The 19,850-nt window shown below is 41.2% G+C and overlaps 1 protein-coding gene across 2 annotated transcripts in view; it reads left to right on the plus strand.

Annotated features, from left to right (window-relative positions):
* Nucleotides 1–2,031: 2,031 nt before the first annotated feature.
* The window catches only part of unc5b (unc-5 netrin receptor B), a gene marked incomplete in the record, with an annotated part of 99,811 nt that continues 81,992 nt past the window's right edge, over nucleotides 2,032–19,850 (plus strand). The window contains 1 exon segment of one of the 2 annotated variants that reach the window (XM_014005994.1): nucleotides 2,032–3,217. In XM_014005994.1, coding sequence (XP_013861448.1) covers nucleotides 3,130–3,217 — 88 coding nt within the window. 2 annotated transcript variants of the gene reach the window in all.

Consider the following 19,850-nt stretch of genomic DNA (forward strand, 5'->3'; position numbering starts at 1 on the left):
AAACAAAACTGTGACAAAAGCCGAACACAGCTGGAGTTTTCTCTTTAGCTCAAAATCTGTGACTTTCACACTTTGGGAAATCTTTCCCTCAGGCAGGATCTTATATTCCAAAAATAACATTTTATCCATGGTTGTGTGTTAAATTGTTCTGCAGCGTTTAGGCTCCTGACAGATTTCTGCATATCAAAGACTAAAACAGTTGTCTCCCCTCCTTCCCATTCTAATGCAACGAAAACCCATCAAATCACAGCTAACATTCTGCACTTTAGGGACAATTTCATCATGTGATTGTTTTTTTTTTCAGATTTACAATAACTGCGTGCAGCAGATAGAATTCAGAGTTAATGCAGTAAGAAATGAAAGGCCCGGCATTCTTTGAAGCAATCTAATCTGAGTTTTAAATTAATGCAAATAAATGAGGTTAGGGACGTTTTTGTCCACATTATCAACATCCAATACTTATTTTCTGCAAGTTTCATTAAAATGCGTCCACTGTTGTGAGATTCTTTGCTAAACAGACTGTCACCCACAGACAGGAGCAAAACATCATCTCTGCTGTGCTTTTCGGCTGATAGTAAAAGCTAATAAAAGATGAGGTGGAACAAAACAAAATCAGAATCTATGCCATGCACAGACATGCAAGCAGAGGAAAAAAAAAGGAATTTGCAGCTTTGTGAAATTTGTCTCAGGCACAACCTGCAAACTCCATTTCACACATTACCCACAGCCTGCTCGTGTCATGTCTGAGAGCATCTCTGTCACCAGTTAGAAGAAATKAATAATCCAGGGGATTCTGAGCCCTCAGGAAAATAAAAAAATATAAATAATTGTGATTATCAGAGTTTGTTGAAATCATCATTTGTCTAGATGGATTATTGACCTTTTGATGTAGGATTTGAGCAGCAGCTGCTGGTTCTGCTTCCAGCTCTTCACTCATCAGAGATCTGAGCAGCGAGGTGCTTCTGTCAACACGCTTTTAAAACCCAAAGCTCCCGATGTTCACACAACTTTAATGAAAGTGTCTAATCTGAAGGCGAAAGTCATGCAAGGATGAATCTATGACCAGTAGAAGTCCTGGAGAAATGGTTTATCACCCGCCGCCGACGGTGGAGCAAGAATGTTTTAGTCTGTTTGTAACGTTCACCTCATGAACCACTGAGTGGGTTTTATTTAATCAACACATGAACTTTTGGAGTTGCCTCAATTCAAGATGGCCGCCACAGTGGAGTGATGTTAACACAAAGAAGTCTCAGTCAGTTTGACAGATATTGAGCTAAAATTGAAGGTGGTAGTAGCTGAGCACTGTCCCCCTCAGTGCAATGCTTTGAAACGTTGGTAATGACTGTCAGTCAGCCCTTGTTTCTGTTAGCAAAATACCTCGCTACTCAACAGATAATGAAACTTTGTGAAAGTATTAGTTCTGTGAACGCGTGTAAAGCGTTTAATTACATGTAATTACCAAGTAATTAAAAATAACAATTACATTGTAATTACCATGGTGCCATCACATGTGAAAAGTTGGTTATTACCATGTAAAACGCATGTAATTACCATTTTATTACAATTTAATTACATGGTAATAATGTTGTAATTACAATATAATAATATGAATATTTTTAAATTAAATTTAGGACGGTATTAATTATAATGTAATTACATGATAATTACCATGGAACATCATATGCAATAAGGAATTAACATTATATTTACATGTTATTACAGATATTTTAATAAGGTAATAATTACCATGTAATTACATAGAAATTAATGGTTCTATTACATGTAGTAATGTAGTAATTGCCATGTAATTATTTTTTTAAATTACATGGTAATTACCATGTAATTACATGTTAAAAAGGGTACTGTAAAAGAAAGCATTACCCAGCTCTGCTCATCCCACAAATGTGGCACCATTTAAAAGGGAATTTAACAGGCTTTTCAACGTTATAGGATTTATTGCCAAGAAGTGTTTTTACAACAAAGAAATAATCTACCAAACACAAATTTCCTTATTTTTTGTGTTAAGTTTATTCACCTGTTTATCGTCCCCTGATGGAGTTTAAAGTCCATCTTCAGCTTTAGGTGACATAAAACCAAAATAAAACCTCTTCATCCTTCATCCCCTGAATTAGCAGCTACTGTTGGACTCATCATCAGTGAGCTGCAGGGGGTCCAGTCACCCCTCGTCCTCTCTGCTGGGCTCGTTTAGGCTGCTCTCTTGTGGCCACTGGAGGTAAAGTTTGACCCGAGGAAAGGCCAAAGGCCTGACAGGAAACAGCAGCTGTCAGCGCGCTGGCTGTCTTTTATAATTAGGAATTATTTCAATATATAGAAAAAAAAAGTTATTATTTTTTTAAACCAATAAACACACAGATGGTTGGTGAATCCGGCGCGGATTTGGCGCCTGGCAGTCCGGGTTTTCCGTCTCTCCTCCTCCTCCTCCTCCTCTTCCTCCTCTTCCTCCCTCCTTTTCTGCTGCTGTTGTAGCTTCACTTGTTCAGCCTTCAGAGGAGGAGGAGGATGATCTATGATTGGCCGGGCGGGGACTGGTAGTCCGGAGCTCCCCGTGTTCATGTTTACACCTTGCTGACCCGGACGAGGCGAGACGCGTGGGGGTCCGGAACAAACTCTGGACTTTAGTCTTTGGGTTTTATTGAGGGGGGGATTTTTTTTTTACCCCCTGCTTGACAGCTTCTACCCGCGGCAGTCTTTTCTTATTTATAGTCGCGAAGCAACTTTGGTTTGTTTCCTGGGAGCTGGAGCTGTTTGGATGTTTGGTTCAATCCGCGCAGAGACGCGTCAAAGTTCTCAGTGCGCCTTTTTGGGACTCCAGACTCTTCCTGTTCAAAAGCAGGAACGCAAATCCTCTTGGAACTGTACGGACAGATTTAAACAGGACCTGTAAAAACTTTGACCCGGAACGGAGTAAAAGATCCCGTTCAGACGCGCGGTTCGGTGATGGATGTGCTGTTTGCGCCAGCGGACAGGAGAGTCACTGATTACTGAAGCGCTCAGTTCTCCCCCCCTCAGTTAATGAACTCCAAACCCTCCGGGGCCGGTGTCGGTGTCGGGCAGGAGAACCTTGCTGTGGACAACCGGAGCCGTTCCCGAACGGCGTAGCTGGGAAAGATGCGCTCTCCTCGGATGCGGTGCGCGCAAGTTGTCGGTCCTCGGGTTTTCCTCCTCCTGGTGCGGCTGTGGCTCGTGTCTGCTACTGGTGAGTTCAGTTATTAAACTGTCATCCCGCTGGCGCAAACACAACCACATCTTTAATGTTTTTACTCAAGAAGTTACCTTTAAATCCTGTTAAAGAGGAGGACAGCAGTCTGTGCTGACCTGTCTGTTTTTCAGCACACAGCAAAAACAAAGTCCTGAGTCTGACAGTAAAGCTCAGCTCAGACTTCTCTGTTCTACTTGGAGCGGAAAAATCAAAGTCCCCTGGTGAGCAGGGAGTAATTAAGGTTCTGCTCCGTGCCTCCCTGGCCTCTCCGGCAGGGAAAAGCAAAGGAGCCATGATGGTGAAATGAAAAGAAGACTTGATAAACTTTAAGGGGAAAGATGCTGTTTCTCAATAAAACACTGAAGTGGCGAGTCTGCACTCTAAAAACACGAGACTGATACATTTATTTCACTATAAACTTTAAAAAATAAAGTTCTTACCAAATCAGACAACTGGTTCAAACCATTAAATCATATGGGACAATAATTATGCAGTAAAAGAAATGGGCAAAATTAAGCTGCTTTGATTCTCACAACACCTACATTTTATTTCTTAGTGTGATTTTTTAAACAGTTTTATGAAATATGGAACTTTATTGCCACTATATATATANTATATATATAATTCTAGTAGTGCAAAAGAATGATTTTAATCAGCTGATATCTATTCCTGTTCATTCCTAATCAAGTGGGAAAGTGAAGATGCAACAGAAGCACAGTTTATTTTTTTAAGCCAGAATGATCTATATATTAAAGTGTATAAGTTCTTATAAGGGTTGTTAGATGTGTTCATTTAAATTGAGCAATTATAGTTGTATTTTGTTAAATAAAATATACATATCGACCAAAAAAAATCAACCTTGCCCTAATTTCTCAAGAGAAACTTGTATCGGTCCATCTCTAGTTGTGTATTTTAATTTTTTTTAAAGTGGAAAAGTTGCTTTCTGAGACACAGAACTCAAACAGGAGGTGTTTATAAGAAGCAGCGTTCACTCGTGTCTGACACGTTCTGGTCAGCAGGTTTGCCACTTTTATTATTTATTCTCCTGTTTCTACTTCCAGTGTTTGAATAAGTACAGAAACGCCTGACCAGAACCCAAAAACAAGACAGAAATCAGAGGCTTTAGTGGATTAAGCTTGGTTTACATTAGGTTAAATTAAAAAAAAAAAACAACAACACAGGGAGCAGAACTCCAAAACACATAAATCTGATCCTCTGGTGAACAACTCCATTTTTCTTACTCCATGATAGAGGGAATCTTTCTGTAGAAACACTGACTGTCTGCCAAGAATGTTGCCATTTCTATGAGGGCCAATAAGTGCCCCCACCTCCCAACGCCCACGCCTCCCAAGGTCCTCGTGTGTTATTCTCTTGAACAGGCAGAGCAGAAAAGCAGCTTACGTTTATTAAAATTGCGGGCCGCTCAGAAATCCTTTCATGAGAATTCAGCAATGTTGATAAAACGCAGCCGTGGGGAGGAGGGAACTGTAAAGTTTCTGTCTGGGAGACAGGAAGGCAGAGATAAAGTGATGGAAGAAGCGATGGGACGGACAGATTGCATTTATCTTCCCTCGCGGTGCGTAAATGTTTCCTCCTCCTCGATCCCGTCTCACTTCCTACCTGTGCTGCTGAGCTTTCTGCTTTTCCTTCTTTCCCCTGTGTTGACATGTACATTAATTACCTGGAATGCCAGGAACACTTGTCTCGAGTTACTTTCCTGCAATCCTCTCTTCTTGCAGTTTGTGTGCCGTTATTAATGGCTTCATTAGAATTAGGAGTCCGACTAAAGTAAGATGCTTGTAAAGGACAGAGGAGCCAGCTGTCAGACTAACAGGTCATGATCGATGCTGTCATGAAAAGAAAACATTAAAAAAAGTTGTGCAGAGTGTGTCATCTTTTGTGTTAGGACTGAGAAGTGTCTCCATCTAAAAAGCTTCAAAATGAAATTTAAATTTCCTAAAGAAATTGCATATTGCTCGCCGCATTTCTGCATAAATAATAAAAAAGTAGATTTAATGTTTGTTGGCTCTCATATCTTGTGTTGGGGATGACTCTCAGCTACTGTTACACCAAATATTGGCTTATTATTGAAACCGACCAAGTTGTAGCCATTTTTGTGTTTCAAAAGAACGATTAGATGTAGCGATTCTCCCGAGTCAGGTTGACTCCAAAAGTTAATCGTTTGTAAATATTCATCCAAGGATTAATTTCTGGGCGTTTCATCAAAATCCATTCAATGGTTCATGAGATTTTTTGCTAACAGACAGGGTTGACTCCAAAAGTTAGTACACAACTTTTAAACAAACACACTGGACGTTGTGTTAACACCAGGGCTACCACGATTAATCGATTAATCGACAACTTATCGATTATTAAAATAACTGACGACTAATTTAATCAATTAATCGTTTTTTGTTGTTCTTTACTTTGTTTTTCTCTCCAAACTGCTTTGACACCTTCCACTGCCACATCTGCCTTTTTGTCCTCGACACACATGCACAGTAGTGGTAACTGGGGTAGGCCGTGGACGTCACAAGACATTATACAGACAGGCTCTGGTATCATGGCTACCTGACAACAGAGCTCAAAGTGTGGGATCTTTTTAAGAAACCTGTGCAATATCTGTAAGGCAGAACTTGCCTTCTACAGCAGTTATTTTTAGTTAGCATATAGCTAAAATCTAACGATGGTTATACAATAGCAGCTGCGCTGTGGCGTGATAAGCTGTATGTTTTATATTCAATTAACGTATGATCTGATTAGTCGACTAATCGAATAAATAATCGGTGATTAATCGATTATAAAAATAATCGTTTGTGGCAGCCCTAGTTAACACTCACAGTATGTGATGAACAACTTTCACACAACCACATGAAAGTTTGGCTTTGAAATCAGTGACCAAGTTCTAACCGTTGTGTTGATCATCTGTGGCGTGCATCTTCAATCCTGTTGACTTCAAAAGTCAGTGAGTTTTGATCACAATTTTTAAAAATGTGTAGATGTTTATGAGACAAAGGCAATGATATGATGGCCAGTCTTCTGTGTTACATCCTTGCTCTACAGAGCGAGCAGCAGCCTCTTCCTGGCCGCGGCGTGCATTTTTTAGCTACATGTAAAGAAAGGAATGTGACATCCGAGCTAACCTCAAGCTAACACCTAAGTAGATTTGGCTTCAAAGACACTCAACAGATTGAGATGTCAGATTAGATTTGAGTGTCTCTGAAACACACAGTCAAAACAAAAGTGCTGCCAGGCTGTTGCATCTGCAGAGCTTTGTAGGCTGGTGGTTTGAGACAGACTGGTTCTGCTCACAGCGGGCCGGGCCAAGCCGGGCCGCACTCCGTCCCGGGGCAGTGCATTAGTTTTATGGCCGGCAGACGGCAGGGGATGGGATCGCTGGGCAGCCACAGCCCTCCCTGCTGTATTATTCATACGTGCAAAGTGGTCTTTGTTAATATTTAAAATGTGCTTATGATGCTCAAATTCTTGACATGTGAGACGGCAAAAGAGACAGAAGTGGGACGGAAACAGCTGCTGAGCTCTTTATAGTAACCGATACGGACGGCTACAGTAAGTTGTGAAGGATTTTAGGGGAGGAAGATGCATTTATGGTTCAGTTCAGGAAAGCACGCTGGGAGCTACAACAGATGAACTAAAATGGAAAAAAGTGTTAAGAGTAACGCTATCCATCTGAACGTAAAGGAGACGAAAAGAAAATGAGCTTGAAGGGAAATGAATCTGTAAGCAACACACCGAGGCCTTGTCTATATGGAACGACTTTTATTTCAGAATCTGGTTTTATCCTCATGGAAAGGCAGAAAACACAAAATGCTGTAGTAACTATGCCAGGCCTGTTTGTGGCGCTGTAACTCCAGGACAACACAACAAAAACAGGAAACAAGAACTGGAGCGTGCACAAGTCAGGGAGACTGTTTGACACGGCATACAGTCTATTGTTTTAACAGCAGAGGTGAATAGTAAAGTACATTTGCTTTGTTACAGTAAAGTATTTTTTACTTTTATTTCATTACATTCAAAACATAAAAATGATACTTTTACTTATTTACTTTAAAATATAACACCCAGTTTTATTTAAATACTTTATCACTGAAATTCATTTTCACCAAACTCATTTTCTGTGTAGGTATTTTTACTTTTACTTTTTTTCCCCAAGTACTTTCTCTGCCTGCTGTAGAGTTTATTGTTGGAAGTGTGAACTTAATCTGAAAACCCCACATTTCAATCTGCAGTCTGTCTGGAAAACTACTGAATTAAACACTTTCTGCACTACCTCACATAATACTGTGTAACCTGTTTTAAATTATTATTTTTTTATTTTTTATTTTTTATTTTTGCAATGAGTACCTTTTTAAAACTTCAGGACCACAGCAGTGCAGGACAGGGCTGACTGGGACTCCTGTCAGTTTAAAGACATGAACATACAGTATCTGATGATTTCAGGCCCAGTTTTCAGAAAAAAAAAAAAACAGCTGGAGGGGCAGGATTACCTCACAATGTTCAAAACATAACAAGGAAATCTTTTTATACACAGGATTCATTTTAAAAAAAACTATTTGTATTCCCCACATTTTAAAACTTATACAGCATTTGGGTGTGGGTTTGTTTTATTGCATTAAAAAGTGATTAAAACCTTTTTAGCCTTAGATGATGATTATTATGATTATTATTATTATTATTATTATTATTATTATTATTAATTTTCGCTCTGTTTAATTTAAAGCAATGTTGTCTGTTCATTGAATTTATACATTATATGAAGGTTTTGCTGTAGTCATGCTATCATCTGCAGAAAAATGCAAGCATATAATCTGTCATTGATGCTCCTGTCATGCTACAGATTGGAGGTTAGCTTTAAAATGGCTCTGTGACATCATCGTTTTTTCAAGGTTGCTTTTAGGCTTTGCACATAGATGCAAAGGTGGCATTTAAAATTCATTTCACTCCAGAACCCAGTTCCTCCCTCCCCCAAAAAATATAATTTTGGAGCTCCTAAAACGTCATTTCCACACGACTGAGATGATAAATACCTAAGTATTCACGAAAAAAAGGACAGGGCCCCGAGACAGACTGATCAAGGCTTTTAGGTAGCCTTTATGAGAAAAGAGTGAAGAAGGAAACTCTAGCAGTGGCATTCAAGCATCATTAAACCAGACAGAGGTGGTAAGAGATGAGAGGAGGGGAGAAAAGAAATGAGCGGAGGAAAGCAGGATATGGCTCGCAACAACAGAAGAAACAGTAGTTAAGAAAGAAGGATATCGTCGAGGAGGGAGGCAGAGGGTTGAAAGTGAAGAGAGACACACAAATCCACCAAGGGGGGATGTTTTTATTAAGGCTCTTATCGATGGAAAGAGCTTGCAGTATTAAGAGTAGACATGTTTAATGCTTTGCCAATACTGTGCATGTTAGACTGGACTATAAATCTGCAGCAAAGGGCTCTGAGAGCAAAGCAGTGGTAAATGGAGGAGGGAGCTGACTGTGAAGAATGGAAGGAAGAATTAAGAGCAAAACGAAAGCTTTGAGCAGAGACGGGCGTGCTTGAGTTGTAGCTTTAAAACAGTACTTTTTGTGTTTTCTTGTTAAAAAAACTAGTAGCATGTTAAAGTATTTAGAGTTTTAGGTGATTTAATCAGGTTTAAAATGTCATGTCACAGCAGACTGGAACCGTCTACCTCCTATATTTTCATTATTTTCCGCTGCTAAAGGAGGAATATTGCTTTCTGCCTGTTTGTGCGTCTGTTTCCAAAGTATTCTCATGAAACGCTGGATATATTTTAATAAAACTTTCCGAAAGTAATTATTAGATGTACGGCTGCAGTTTATTAACTTTTGGAGTGAACCATATTCAGAATCGCTGTCAGAGCTAATCAAACTTAGCAAACACAAAAACAGCAAGAACTCAGTCAGTTTTACAGATTTTGTGCTCAGATTTAGTGTGGTCGTAGCTGAGGGGCATCCACAACACGTAGTCTGAGAGATGTCATCTCGCAAAATTTCACTGTATCACATGAGCCTTTGCTTAATGTCATTTATAAAATCTGACCAAATGAGCTATAGCTCTGCCCCTCCTTATCACAAAATAATTCGTTCAACTAATGTAGAAGTTGGTAGGCGATATGCCTTCCTTTTAAAGGGGACATGTTCAAAATCCACTTTTTTAGCCATTAAATACATTTTGTTGAGTACTTGGGAGTCCCTAGGAGTGCAGAAAAGTTGAATTTAATCTCTCCTGGTAGATCTTTGTATTCTGTTTGGCTAATATTTTTCAACCCATACTATTTTCTCTATTTTCTATGACTGAACTATTGCGTCAAATTACTTGCGAGGGAACTGCCAAATAAGGTCTGGACTTTTAAACGACTTACTAACGATTCTGGCTCCAACATGTGAGGCTGGTAAGTCTTCCCTTGTTGACATCTTTAAATAAATTTGTAAAAAAAAAAGGTTTCTGCGCAGCTTTATAGTCGTAAACCCCTCTATCAAACTAGAATGTAGCACTCTAGAAGCTGGAGCGGGGGCGGGGCATGAAGCACCTCTTTGGATTTAAAGAGACAGCCTCAAAACGAGTTGATCTGAGACACACCTCAGAAAAGTGGTGAAAGAGGGGGGCTTGTGGAGCTACAATAAGGAGAAATTCAAAACAAAATATTGCAGTTCTACTTTATTTAGATCTTAACTGAAAAAGAAGGATTTAACAACAAGAAATTTGTACTTGAAGGAAATTTAGGCTTTTAATATAAAACTGTAATGAGTTCATTTTTGTACTTTTAAAAAAGTTTAGGATGGATGGATGGATGGATGGATGGATGGATGGATGGATGGATGGATGGATGGATGCATTGTTTCAGTGGCAGATGGGAGCTGAGTTTCTGCTTTGCTGGCAGGACGGGGTACCCCCTGCCCTTCGATCCTGCCCTGTGGGGGCAGATGGGTGGAGCAGACAGGGAAGCAGGAAGAAAACCTCTGTGGGGTTCCATTGTGCCTTCGATGAATAGGACACTCCAAAAGAGCTTTTTTCTTCTGCCTCTTTGTGTGGGGTAAAAGGGGGCAGCAAGGGAACACACACACACACACACACACACACACACACACACACNCACACACACACACACACACACACACACACACACACACACACACACACACATCTCCAACAAGAAGCCTGAATCTGTGCTAAGGATAAGGAGGTGTGTTACTGTTGGATCACTGTTTATCAAAAGGAAACAGACAAAGTGTGACACACAACACACATGGCGACATCAAAACAGTGAAAGACAGCAAACCACCCACACACACACACACACACACTTATGCAAAACCAAGCTCCATCCTCTGATTAAAAGGTGCCACCTGTGTGCAGAGGATCGGCAGGCCTGCTGGGTCACTTGGAAGAAGAAAGTGACTTAGTGCAGGAATTTTCATTTAAGATCTCAGCAGCACTCTGAGCATCATGACCAATAGGATCAGAATTCTCTACAGGGGGGGTCCGGCCTGATCCAGACCAACCCCTTTAACCCCCCGAAACAGACACACACATCCATAGATCAGAGGCAATGTCAGCATTTGATTGGTTGCGCTTCACTCCAGCTCTCTGCGTGTGCTCTCCTCTAAAAAGAAAATTAGTTTTTTTCCCCCAGAACGTATAGATTCCTCTCACCTTCTTAGCCGAGCCTTGTTTTGTCTTCAAAGAGCAGTTGAGGCGAGTCCTCTCTTAGACCACGGCCAGTCTGACATCTCATGTTGGTTTCTGTGTGTGTGTGTGTGTGTGTTTGTGTGTGTCACACGGGCTCGGCTAACTGAAGGAAAAATGATCTCAAAGTGAGTTATTAACACTTTTTTTCATCAGGATGGGAAATGTGTGAAAGAAGGAAAAGGCAGTTAAGGGTTTTTTGCATACAACGCCGCATTCCCCCACATCCACATTAATAAATTGCTATCACTTGTCTCCATCTCCCTTTTCTTCCTCCTTCAGCTTCCTGATCGTCTCATGAGGCTTATAAATAGCTTTATAGGCTCATATATACCAACCTCTGTCACCCATATCTCCCTCACTCTATCATTTTTTTTCCAAGCTTGCTTTCTGGAAGAGTTTGGGGATTACTCTTTAGAAGACAGTGTGAAAAATCCCATTTCTCTGGGTGTAACGCTTATTAGGGTCCCATCTGTCCTTAAGGTACTTATGAATGTGGGAGGTGACTGGATCGTTGAGGGTGGGGGGGCTTTTGTCATTCCTGTGTGCGAGTGGATGTGGGTACCGCCGGGGGCTTGTGCGGTGCGAGATTGGTCTGCCGAGCGTGCACACACACCGAGCAGCTGGTGTGTCTAAAGTAAGGGAATGACACACAGACCTCCCCGGAGAAAAGAGCGCAGCGAGCATATCTGTGCATCTCTCCGGCTGAGAAAAGAAACGGAAATGATTCTGCATCTTTCTCTCTGTGAAATGCGCAGCTAGGCAACTGCAGCACTTTCAAACAACTTGCTTTTTTTTTCTCCTCCTCCTCCTTTGGGTTTTAAGTCGACTCGAATGACTTTTATTGAATGTGTTTGTGAATGTGGGAGTGCGTAAAAGGGAAGGAGGGCAAGGCTTGATGGATTTCATGTGACTGTCTGCGTGTCAGAGGTCTGCTGCTGTGTGAGTTAAAGCCAGCGTCTCGCTGAGCTGCGACGGGTTGGTGAACAGGGGAGTCTCCAGACCGTCTCCTGACAGTCGCTGCGCTTCTCAAGTTCTTTGAGTCGCAGAGGTTTCAGCTCTGAAAACTGTTGATGGTTAGAACAATTAGGGTGAAAATATGTCATAAGTAAGTATTTTTAAATATAAGTTGATATTTGGAGATTATGTAGGAAAAAGTGTCCAACGGCAGCCTGGCCCTTGCCTTCCTACGCAGCTCCGCTCAATTCTAGTTTTCCTTCTCTGCTCCGTCTGGGACTTCTCCCATTGAGATGGATTTCACTGGCAGATTTTTAGCCGGGCCAATCAGAGAACAGAAGGAGTTTTGAATGACGTTGATGTTCTGCGCAGTGTCTGCTAGTTAGTTTAACATACGGCAGTGGAGGAAGTGAAAGAAGCCAGTCCGTGTTGATAAGGCTTCCAAATTAAATTAAATTAGTCAGACAAAGCAGCAGCTCTCATTTACAGTCGTCTCGTTCGACTCGGTACTTTTCTTCTCTCAGTAGGGTTGTTTACAGCACACACGATTTCCAGTTAGCTTCTTAGCTTAGCCTCCGTCACAGCAACATACGTCGCAGCCAACTGATCCAATCATTTTAAACTGCAGCAGAGGCCACGCCTCCTGCAAGAAATCGATTCTCCATGCATCAAGTCCAGACCCTAGTACGAAGCAAAGTGAAGGACAGGGTCTGGTTTAAACCAGGCTAGCCCAATGGGGTCCTGACCTCAGCTTTGGGAACCACTGCTCTAGTAAAATAAATCAAATGTTGGGACAAAAGTGGGTACAAACGAGGACGAAGAGGGTATGATGAACAAAAAGTGCATGGCCTAGAATTAGGCTACGTTCAAACTGTAGGTTTTAATGCTCATTTGCATTTTTTAAATTAATTAATTTATTTTTAATTTGCATAGACATTTTCACGTTATATTTCAGGGTGTATTCAGACCAGGAAAGTCCTTTGGTCCAATTGTTTGGTCCGGACCAAAAATGGACTTTTTTTTTCGTTTGGTGCGGTTTGCATTCACATTGTGCTTTTTTGCAAATGAACTATAACTTGTAAACAAAGTCATCAGGCTGACGATCATTGCTCCCATTGGACAAAAAAGGACGGGAGCGGGACTGAGCCACAGATCCAGAAGAAAACAAGGAAGTCCTGCGTGCTGCGGTTCTGATGCACACATTTTTGCTGATAGTACAACTGCAATAGCATTTAAAATGTCAGAAGCAGCTAATTTAATGGTGGTTTCGTGATGATATTCTAATTTTGGAGCGACGTCAGTAAATGTGAGACTCAACCCAAAGGAGACGATGTGCTCTGCGTGTTCTGACCCACAACATGCTGGAAGTAGAGCTGCTAACAGGAGATGACGAAACAGGTATAATTTCAGTTTATTTAGCTCAGCAACAGTGGCCTGTGAAGTCCAAACAGGTGCATGTTTAATGCAGTTGGTTCGGTTAGAGTCCGGTCTGTATTCACACCAGAAGCAAACTGAAGTGAACCGCACCAGAGTTCGGTTGGAAGTGGACCGAGACCACCTCAAAAAGCAGGTCTCGGTCCAGTTGTTTGATCCGCACCAGAGTTCGCATGAGTGTATTCACACCTGCATAAAAGGTCCGGACCAACGCTGGAAACAAACTCTGGTTCTTTTAAAGCGGAGCAAATTATCAGGTCTGAATACGACCTTAAATGCAACCTCCATCACATTCCAGTGTGAACTCACACTCACATTGCAGGTAAATGCGACCCAAATCAGATTTTTTTGTGACAGTCTGAACGTGATAAATCTGATTTTTTTTTTCAAATCCGGCCCAGGCCTTTTCAGAATGCAGTACTGAATCAGTTACACAACTGATGTTTTTCAAAGTGACTGCAGTCTAAACGGTCATGTCACATTCCATCCAACTTTTTCATGAGTGAGGTGAAGGATCAATAAAGCCTCGAGTCATGCAGTTTAAACCTGTAGCTCCATGCATTTACAGCTGCAAAACACAAGTCCAGTTGTTGTTTTTTTCATTTTCTTTTAATTTTCCATATAAGATAGTATGATAATGTCCAGCCTTGGTCGCAGAGCGTATTAATCCTAAAGTTTCTCGGTCGATAATTTATTTCCAGCTTGTTGGTTCGTTCCAAAAATAAAATGCTTCACCGGAGCATCCCGGATAGGGAAAGATTCAGATATAAACACCGAACAAAACAAGCATGTCAGATAATAAATCAGCTCTGATTGAACAACTTCAGATTCGACATGCTAACAGTAGCATCCATGCTAACTCCGTAAACAAACTGCCAGCTGAATGAGACGTCACGTCTTTTTCTGCGCATGCGTGTCACATCAGTGCCGTGTAGAGTTGAAGCTGGAGTCTGATGGAGGTCACATTTAAAATGGAATGTGAACGTTCACGCCAAAAAAAATCAGATTTTGTTTTTTAAAGTCAAAATTGAGCATTGCAGTGTGAACTTAGCTCTACATGTTAGCATGTTGATCCTGAAATTGTGTGATCAGAGCCAATTAAATAATCATCTGACATGCTTGTTTAGTTAGTGGAAGTAAAGTATCGACCAAGTAACTTTAGCACTGATACAATCCCCAGCAGATGTTACTATCACGTATCTTGGTGGATTCTCAGTCATCCAGGACATGGAAAATTAAAAGAAAAAAGATGAAGCAACTGGACTTCTGGTCTGTAGCTGAAGATGTGCAGTTGCAATATTCAAACCACTATTCTGCTTGGATGGATCCGCTCTGCACCACCTCACTGACGTAAAAGTGGGATGAAATGCGATGCGATCGTTCAAACTGAGGTCGCTTTTAAAAAAACATCAGATATGGATCTGATTTAGCACCACATACTGAAAAGATCTGGGTCAGGTTTGAAAAAAATTTTGATTTGTCACATTCAGACTGTGAGGGAAAAAAAACTAAATGGATCTTGTTTGCCTGCAGTGTGAACGTAGCCAAACTTTTGCAAGATTTCTACACTAAAAAAAAGCTGTTTTTTTTAAAAAACTGAGTGCTCAAATTGTGATGCAAAAACTCAGGATTCAGTGAGACCGCAACGGAAATTAAATCGCCAACTAGTTTCCAACAGTGGTAACTTAATGAGATACCTTCATGAAGCGCCTGTTGTGGAGCTAAAGCATCATGTTTGTCTCTTAAGCTCATTGCTCCTGTCAGTTTGGGGCAGCGATCAGCCTCTTAATCAGATGTCAGCAAGTGTCCGGTAGTCCAACTCTGAGCATTCACCGTCTGATTCTTTTATTTCCTTTCTGTAACTGGAACTCTGCATTTCATTTTTTTTTAGCTTATATTTCATCTCCCTCTCATCCCCATTCTTGGGTTTGATCCTTTAAGATCGCGCTCAGGGAAAAGTCTGCTATACGCAGGATTCAGCTTCATTCTGAGAGCATAAGCAGATGCAAACAAACAGCCACAGTTGCTGCAATAATCCCTGTTTCTGAGCAAACACTTTTGGATTGCAACCATAGCAAATAGAGGAGTGAAAAGAACGAGATCGGGCCTCATCCACTCTTTAATTCCTCCACCCGTCTTCAGCTTTAGGACCTAATTCTTTTTTCTCCTCTCGAGGCTCTGACTGGGAGCCTCCGAGCACACAGTAAAGATTCTCTCTTCGCGCTTGGATGCAGGTCTTAATCAAAGGCTGACAAGTGCATCTTGGCTTCTGTGTGTGTGTGTGTGTGTGTGTGTGTGTATGTGTGTGTGTGTGTATGTGTGTGTGTGTGTGTTCAGTGAACACTGATGGGGAACCAACTGCATTACCCAAGTATCACTCCTTCCTCTACATGGGTCACAATGAGGTGACACTCACTCTCAATCAGCACACTGCTCAAACAAACACCCGCCTCCCCTCCGACTCTTGTCTCGGCATCTGCACTGATTGAACAAAACGAAACCCGTTTTAGATTCTGGCTGCGAGGCGTCACGTGTCGGGTGTCAACTGCTGCCGAGCGTCAGCCTCTGGTCGGGTTAGGAATCGTTTTAAACGGGCGCCACGTGGGACAGATTCTCATATAACGTAGCAGATGTACCTGCATGTAATTAAGGCTAGATTTAAGTGTCTGGGCAAACATGCATATCAAGTGTGTGTGTGTGTGTGTGTGTGTGTGTGTGTGTGTGTGTGTGTGTGTGTGTGTGTGGAGGGGGGTGTTTCCAAGCCTCTTACCTGCTGCTGACCAGATGGGCTCAACAGCCGACCTCACGCTCACCTCTTCTTCCCATTCCTTAGATTAGCTGGTGAGCTGAAGTCAGACACATGGGCTTTATAACGGACATATCGGACCCCCCACCACTCCCCATAACGTCCAATCCAACACACACACACACACACACACACACACACGCACACACAAGCAGAGCCCATATGCAGACCTCATCCTTCACGTAGGATATTTAGGGTTGCAATATTGTGTGTGTGTGTGTGTGTCCTTGTTTTTCCTATATCATGGGGCCCAGTTTTAAGGAAAACGCAGCCTCGTGGGGTCCAGGTGCTCCTTGGGCCCCACAACTTCAGAGGCTGATTTTGGGTGTGGGGGTTGGGTTTAGGACCAATGTGTGAATTGAGTTTAGGTTAGTTTTAGGGTCAGGCAGGTACCTGTGAGTTTAGCTTTAGGGTTTGTGGTCAGGGTTAGGAAATAAAATTACCAAAAAATGAATGGAAGTCAATGGACGGGCCCCACAAGGATATAAAAACAAGTGTGTGCGTGCGAGAGAGCTGCATGGTCTGCTGTTTATGAGGATTATGAAAGCAGATGGACAGCCATGCTGATTGCTGAGGCTTCATTAACTCTGGGTGTCTCTGTTCTGACTCACTTCAGCTTCAGCTTCATGACCAGTTCAGCAGCTGAAGCTGGTGCTTGTTCTAAACTGTGTGTGTGTGTGTGTGTGTGTGTTTGTTTTTGCTACAGAGTGAGGACCGTCATTTGTTTTTAACCAACAAAGTGAGGACATTTTTGGGAAGTGTGGACATTTTCCCGGTTCCCACTTTTTTGCAGCTCTACTAGTTGGTTTAGAGGTATGATGGGAGTTTTGGTTCAGGTTTCCATTTTCCAGAAAAAGGCAGCCTTGTGGGGACCAATGCTCGGTCCCCACGGATACAGATGCTAATTTTGGGTGGGTGGTTGGTTTAAGACCAACGTGTGAATTGAGTTAAGGTTAGTTTTAGGGTCAGTTAGGTACCTGTGAGGTTAGTTTCAGGGTAAATGGTCAGGGTTAGGATATAAAATTTCCAAAAAATGAATGGAAGTCAATCCACGGTTCTCACGGGGACATAAAACAAATGTGTGTTTGTGTGTGTGTGTGCACCAGGGATATTTATTGATCATGGAAACCAGTTGATGCTGATGCTTGAAACAAAGATTTCACACAATCTGTTTTTGGTCAGCTTATGGGTTAAAGATGACTTTCAGCTACTTCCACTCCAAATGTTGGCTAAACATTTGTCAAATAATTAATTCATTGCTATCTTATGTTTGCAAACAATTCATTAGTGATGGCGGCCATTTTGAATCGTGTGGTGATTGCAGAATACGTCCAAAGATTATTGTTTGAGTCTCATTAAAATGGAGAAGGAGGTCTCTGCAGTCACTTGGGAGTTTGTTTTGTGGGAGGAGTTTGTCCAAGACATGATTGGTCTGTTTGACTTTGTGGGTATGGTTAAAGACGTGATTGGTCAGACTGACTATTTTTCTGGTTGGAATTTGAAGAAGCCGGTGGGCAGCTGGGGGGACGTGTAGCTCAGTCGAAACAGCCAGAAAGTGCCTAAATGTTTAAAGATAAATATTCATTTTGGTCTTAACTCGAAACAGCAAGGTGGTAACCTCAAATATTTGAACACCCTACCTGTTGAGGGAGGTGTAATAATTTGGCTCAGTCAAAACCACCTGGAAAAAAGATTGACATTTTTTAATACGAATAATAATATCATCATAAATCCAGTCAGGAAGGTGGTCCCTGCACCAAATTTTAAGTCGATAAACTATATTTACATGTTCAAAATAATTTTACTATTACCAGTACTTTTTATCTATCTATTTTTATCTTGCCTCACAAAACAAGTCAATCCAACCAATCACGGTTTTTCCAAACTCTACCCACCCAAACCCTCCGCCTATATTCCAAATTCAGCCAATCACAAATTTACACAAACTCCGCCCACTCAACATGAAACTCCTCCTATGCACTGCAGAGACCCCAGCTTATCTTTTTTTAATTAGACATGTTTGCTAACAGTCAAACACACACCAGCAATTACATTATTGCCAAGTTTTCATGGCAGTGGGTGATAAAATTCTTGTTTTTGTCTAAAACAAGCTTTCATAAACAAAAGGCAGAAGCGTAAAGATGTTTCAAACTCTCAGGCTCTGCTTTAGTTCGATGCAAAGCCTGAAACTGATGAGCATCTTCGCAGCATTCTTCAGCTCTGCTCCAGCAGAGGAATAGTTCCAGCAGATCATTAAACACAGAGCATTGTCTCCATTTCTAATAGCTTCAACCTTCAGCCTGCAGCCAGCTCTTGTCTTCATCCTTTGTGGCTTAATTACAGAAACATGGATCTTTCAGAGATGGACAGACACACCTGAGGAGAGCCAGATATACAGACAGATGGACCGACAGATTCCTGGACAGATGGGCTCTTTGGAGCTCCTCAAAGGCCAAGATGTCATCAGGCACACACACAAAAGGAGGATGAACATTTTTTTTCCAAAAGTCATAAAAATGTGCTAAAAACGATCAAAAAGACGATTTTCTTGTGAAAATGTGTCTCAAATTGATATTTTCCAGCAAACGGGAGAAAAAAAGTAAACATTTCATGTTTACCCAACAAATGGGAATAATTAAGTGAATAATCTTGCAATCATTTTAGAAAACCAGCTAATATCCTTTTTTCCCGGTTGGTTTGGAGCCAGAGATGGCACTTTTGCCAGAGCAGGTTGGTGAAGCTGTGACCACAAACAGATCTATTTATCTATTTATTTTTTGCATAAACAGCCGTTGCAAAAATCATTTATCAACAAGGAAGAGGTCTGGAAAATTAGACAAAATGTTTGTTCGTTGCACTTCCTTGGCAGCGGCACGAGGAGGGGAAAAAAAGTTAGTTTGAGCAGATTGTGAGCAGATCTAATTATGTGACTCCATGGTAACACTCTCTCGTGGAAAAATGAAGTTGAATTTTCACTCAGTTTTGTGTTGATGCCAAAGGGCGGGAATTACTTTTTTTAATTTTTAACAAGTTATCTAAAAATTTTATGCCACGTCCAGTTTTATTAGTTGGGTATTTTAAAACTATTTAAAAAATGATAAAAGTGGCATCTTAAGATTATCGCTGCTTCAAGACCATTCAAGCTGATAAACCTGGATGTTTCTATAGTTTACTGTTTATTTATGAAGACAGTTGTGGAGTAAAATACCAAATTTAGCTGCAGAACAGCTGCTAACGTAAAAAAAAACAAGGTCAGAGACAGAAGTAATTCATTATCCACAGTTAGTCACAACTGTTAGGCTGATGGCTTTATTTTCTTCAGGATAAGGATCATATGATGGTGGGATAAGGAGTCAGGGAAATATACTCACAGTGGCTGATGAGACACAATCATAAAGTGAGAAAACACAATTTCTTTCTTTTTGTCCCCCAAAGCTTTATTTGGGTTTTAATGGACTTTACAATTATATAAAACTATTGTAACGTTACACATGTAAAACAAACCACACAACTTATTTTGTGACATGGAATACTAACAGGAAGTTAGTCATGTGCAGGGACGACTGTTATAAGTGGGGTTAGTTGGGGGGCTAAGCCATGCCTGGTGTTTAAAAATACGCTATCACAAAGTGAAAGTGAAACTTAAACTGTCTGCTGCTCTCAACACTACTTCTCACTCAGCAAAGCTCTTTTCAGATTCAAAATACCTTTGAGGAAATGTATTT

Source organism: Austrofundulus limnaeus, unplaced genomic scaffold, assembly GCF_001266775.1.
Source record: "Austrofundulus limnaeus strain Quisiro unplaced genomic scaffold, Austrofundulus_limnaeus-1.0 Scaffold33, whole genome shotgun sequence".
Lineage (NCBI taxonomy): Eukaryota > Metazoa > Chordata > Actinopteri > Cyprinodontiformes > Rivulidae > Austrofundulus > Austrofundulus limnaeus.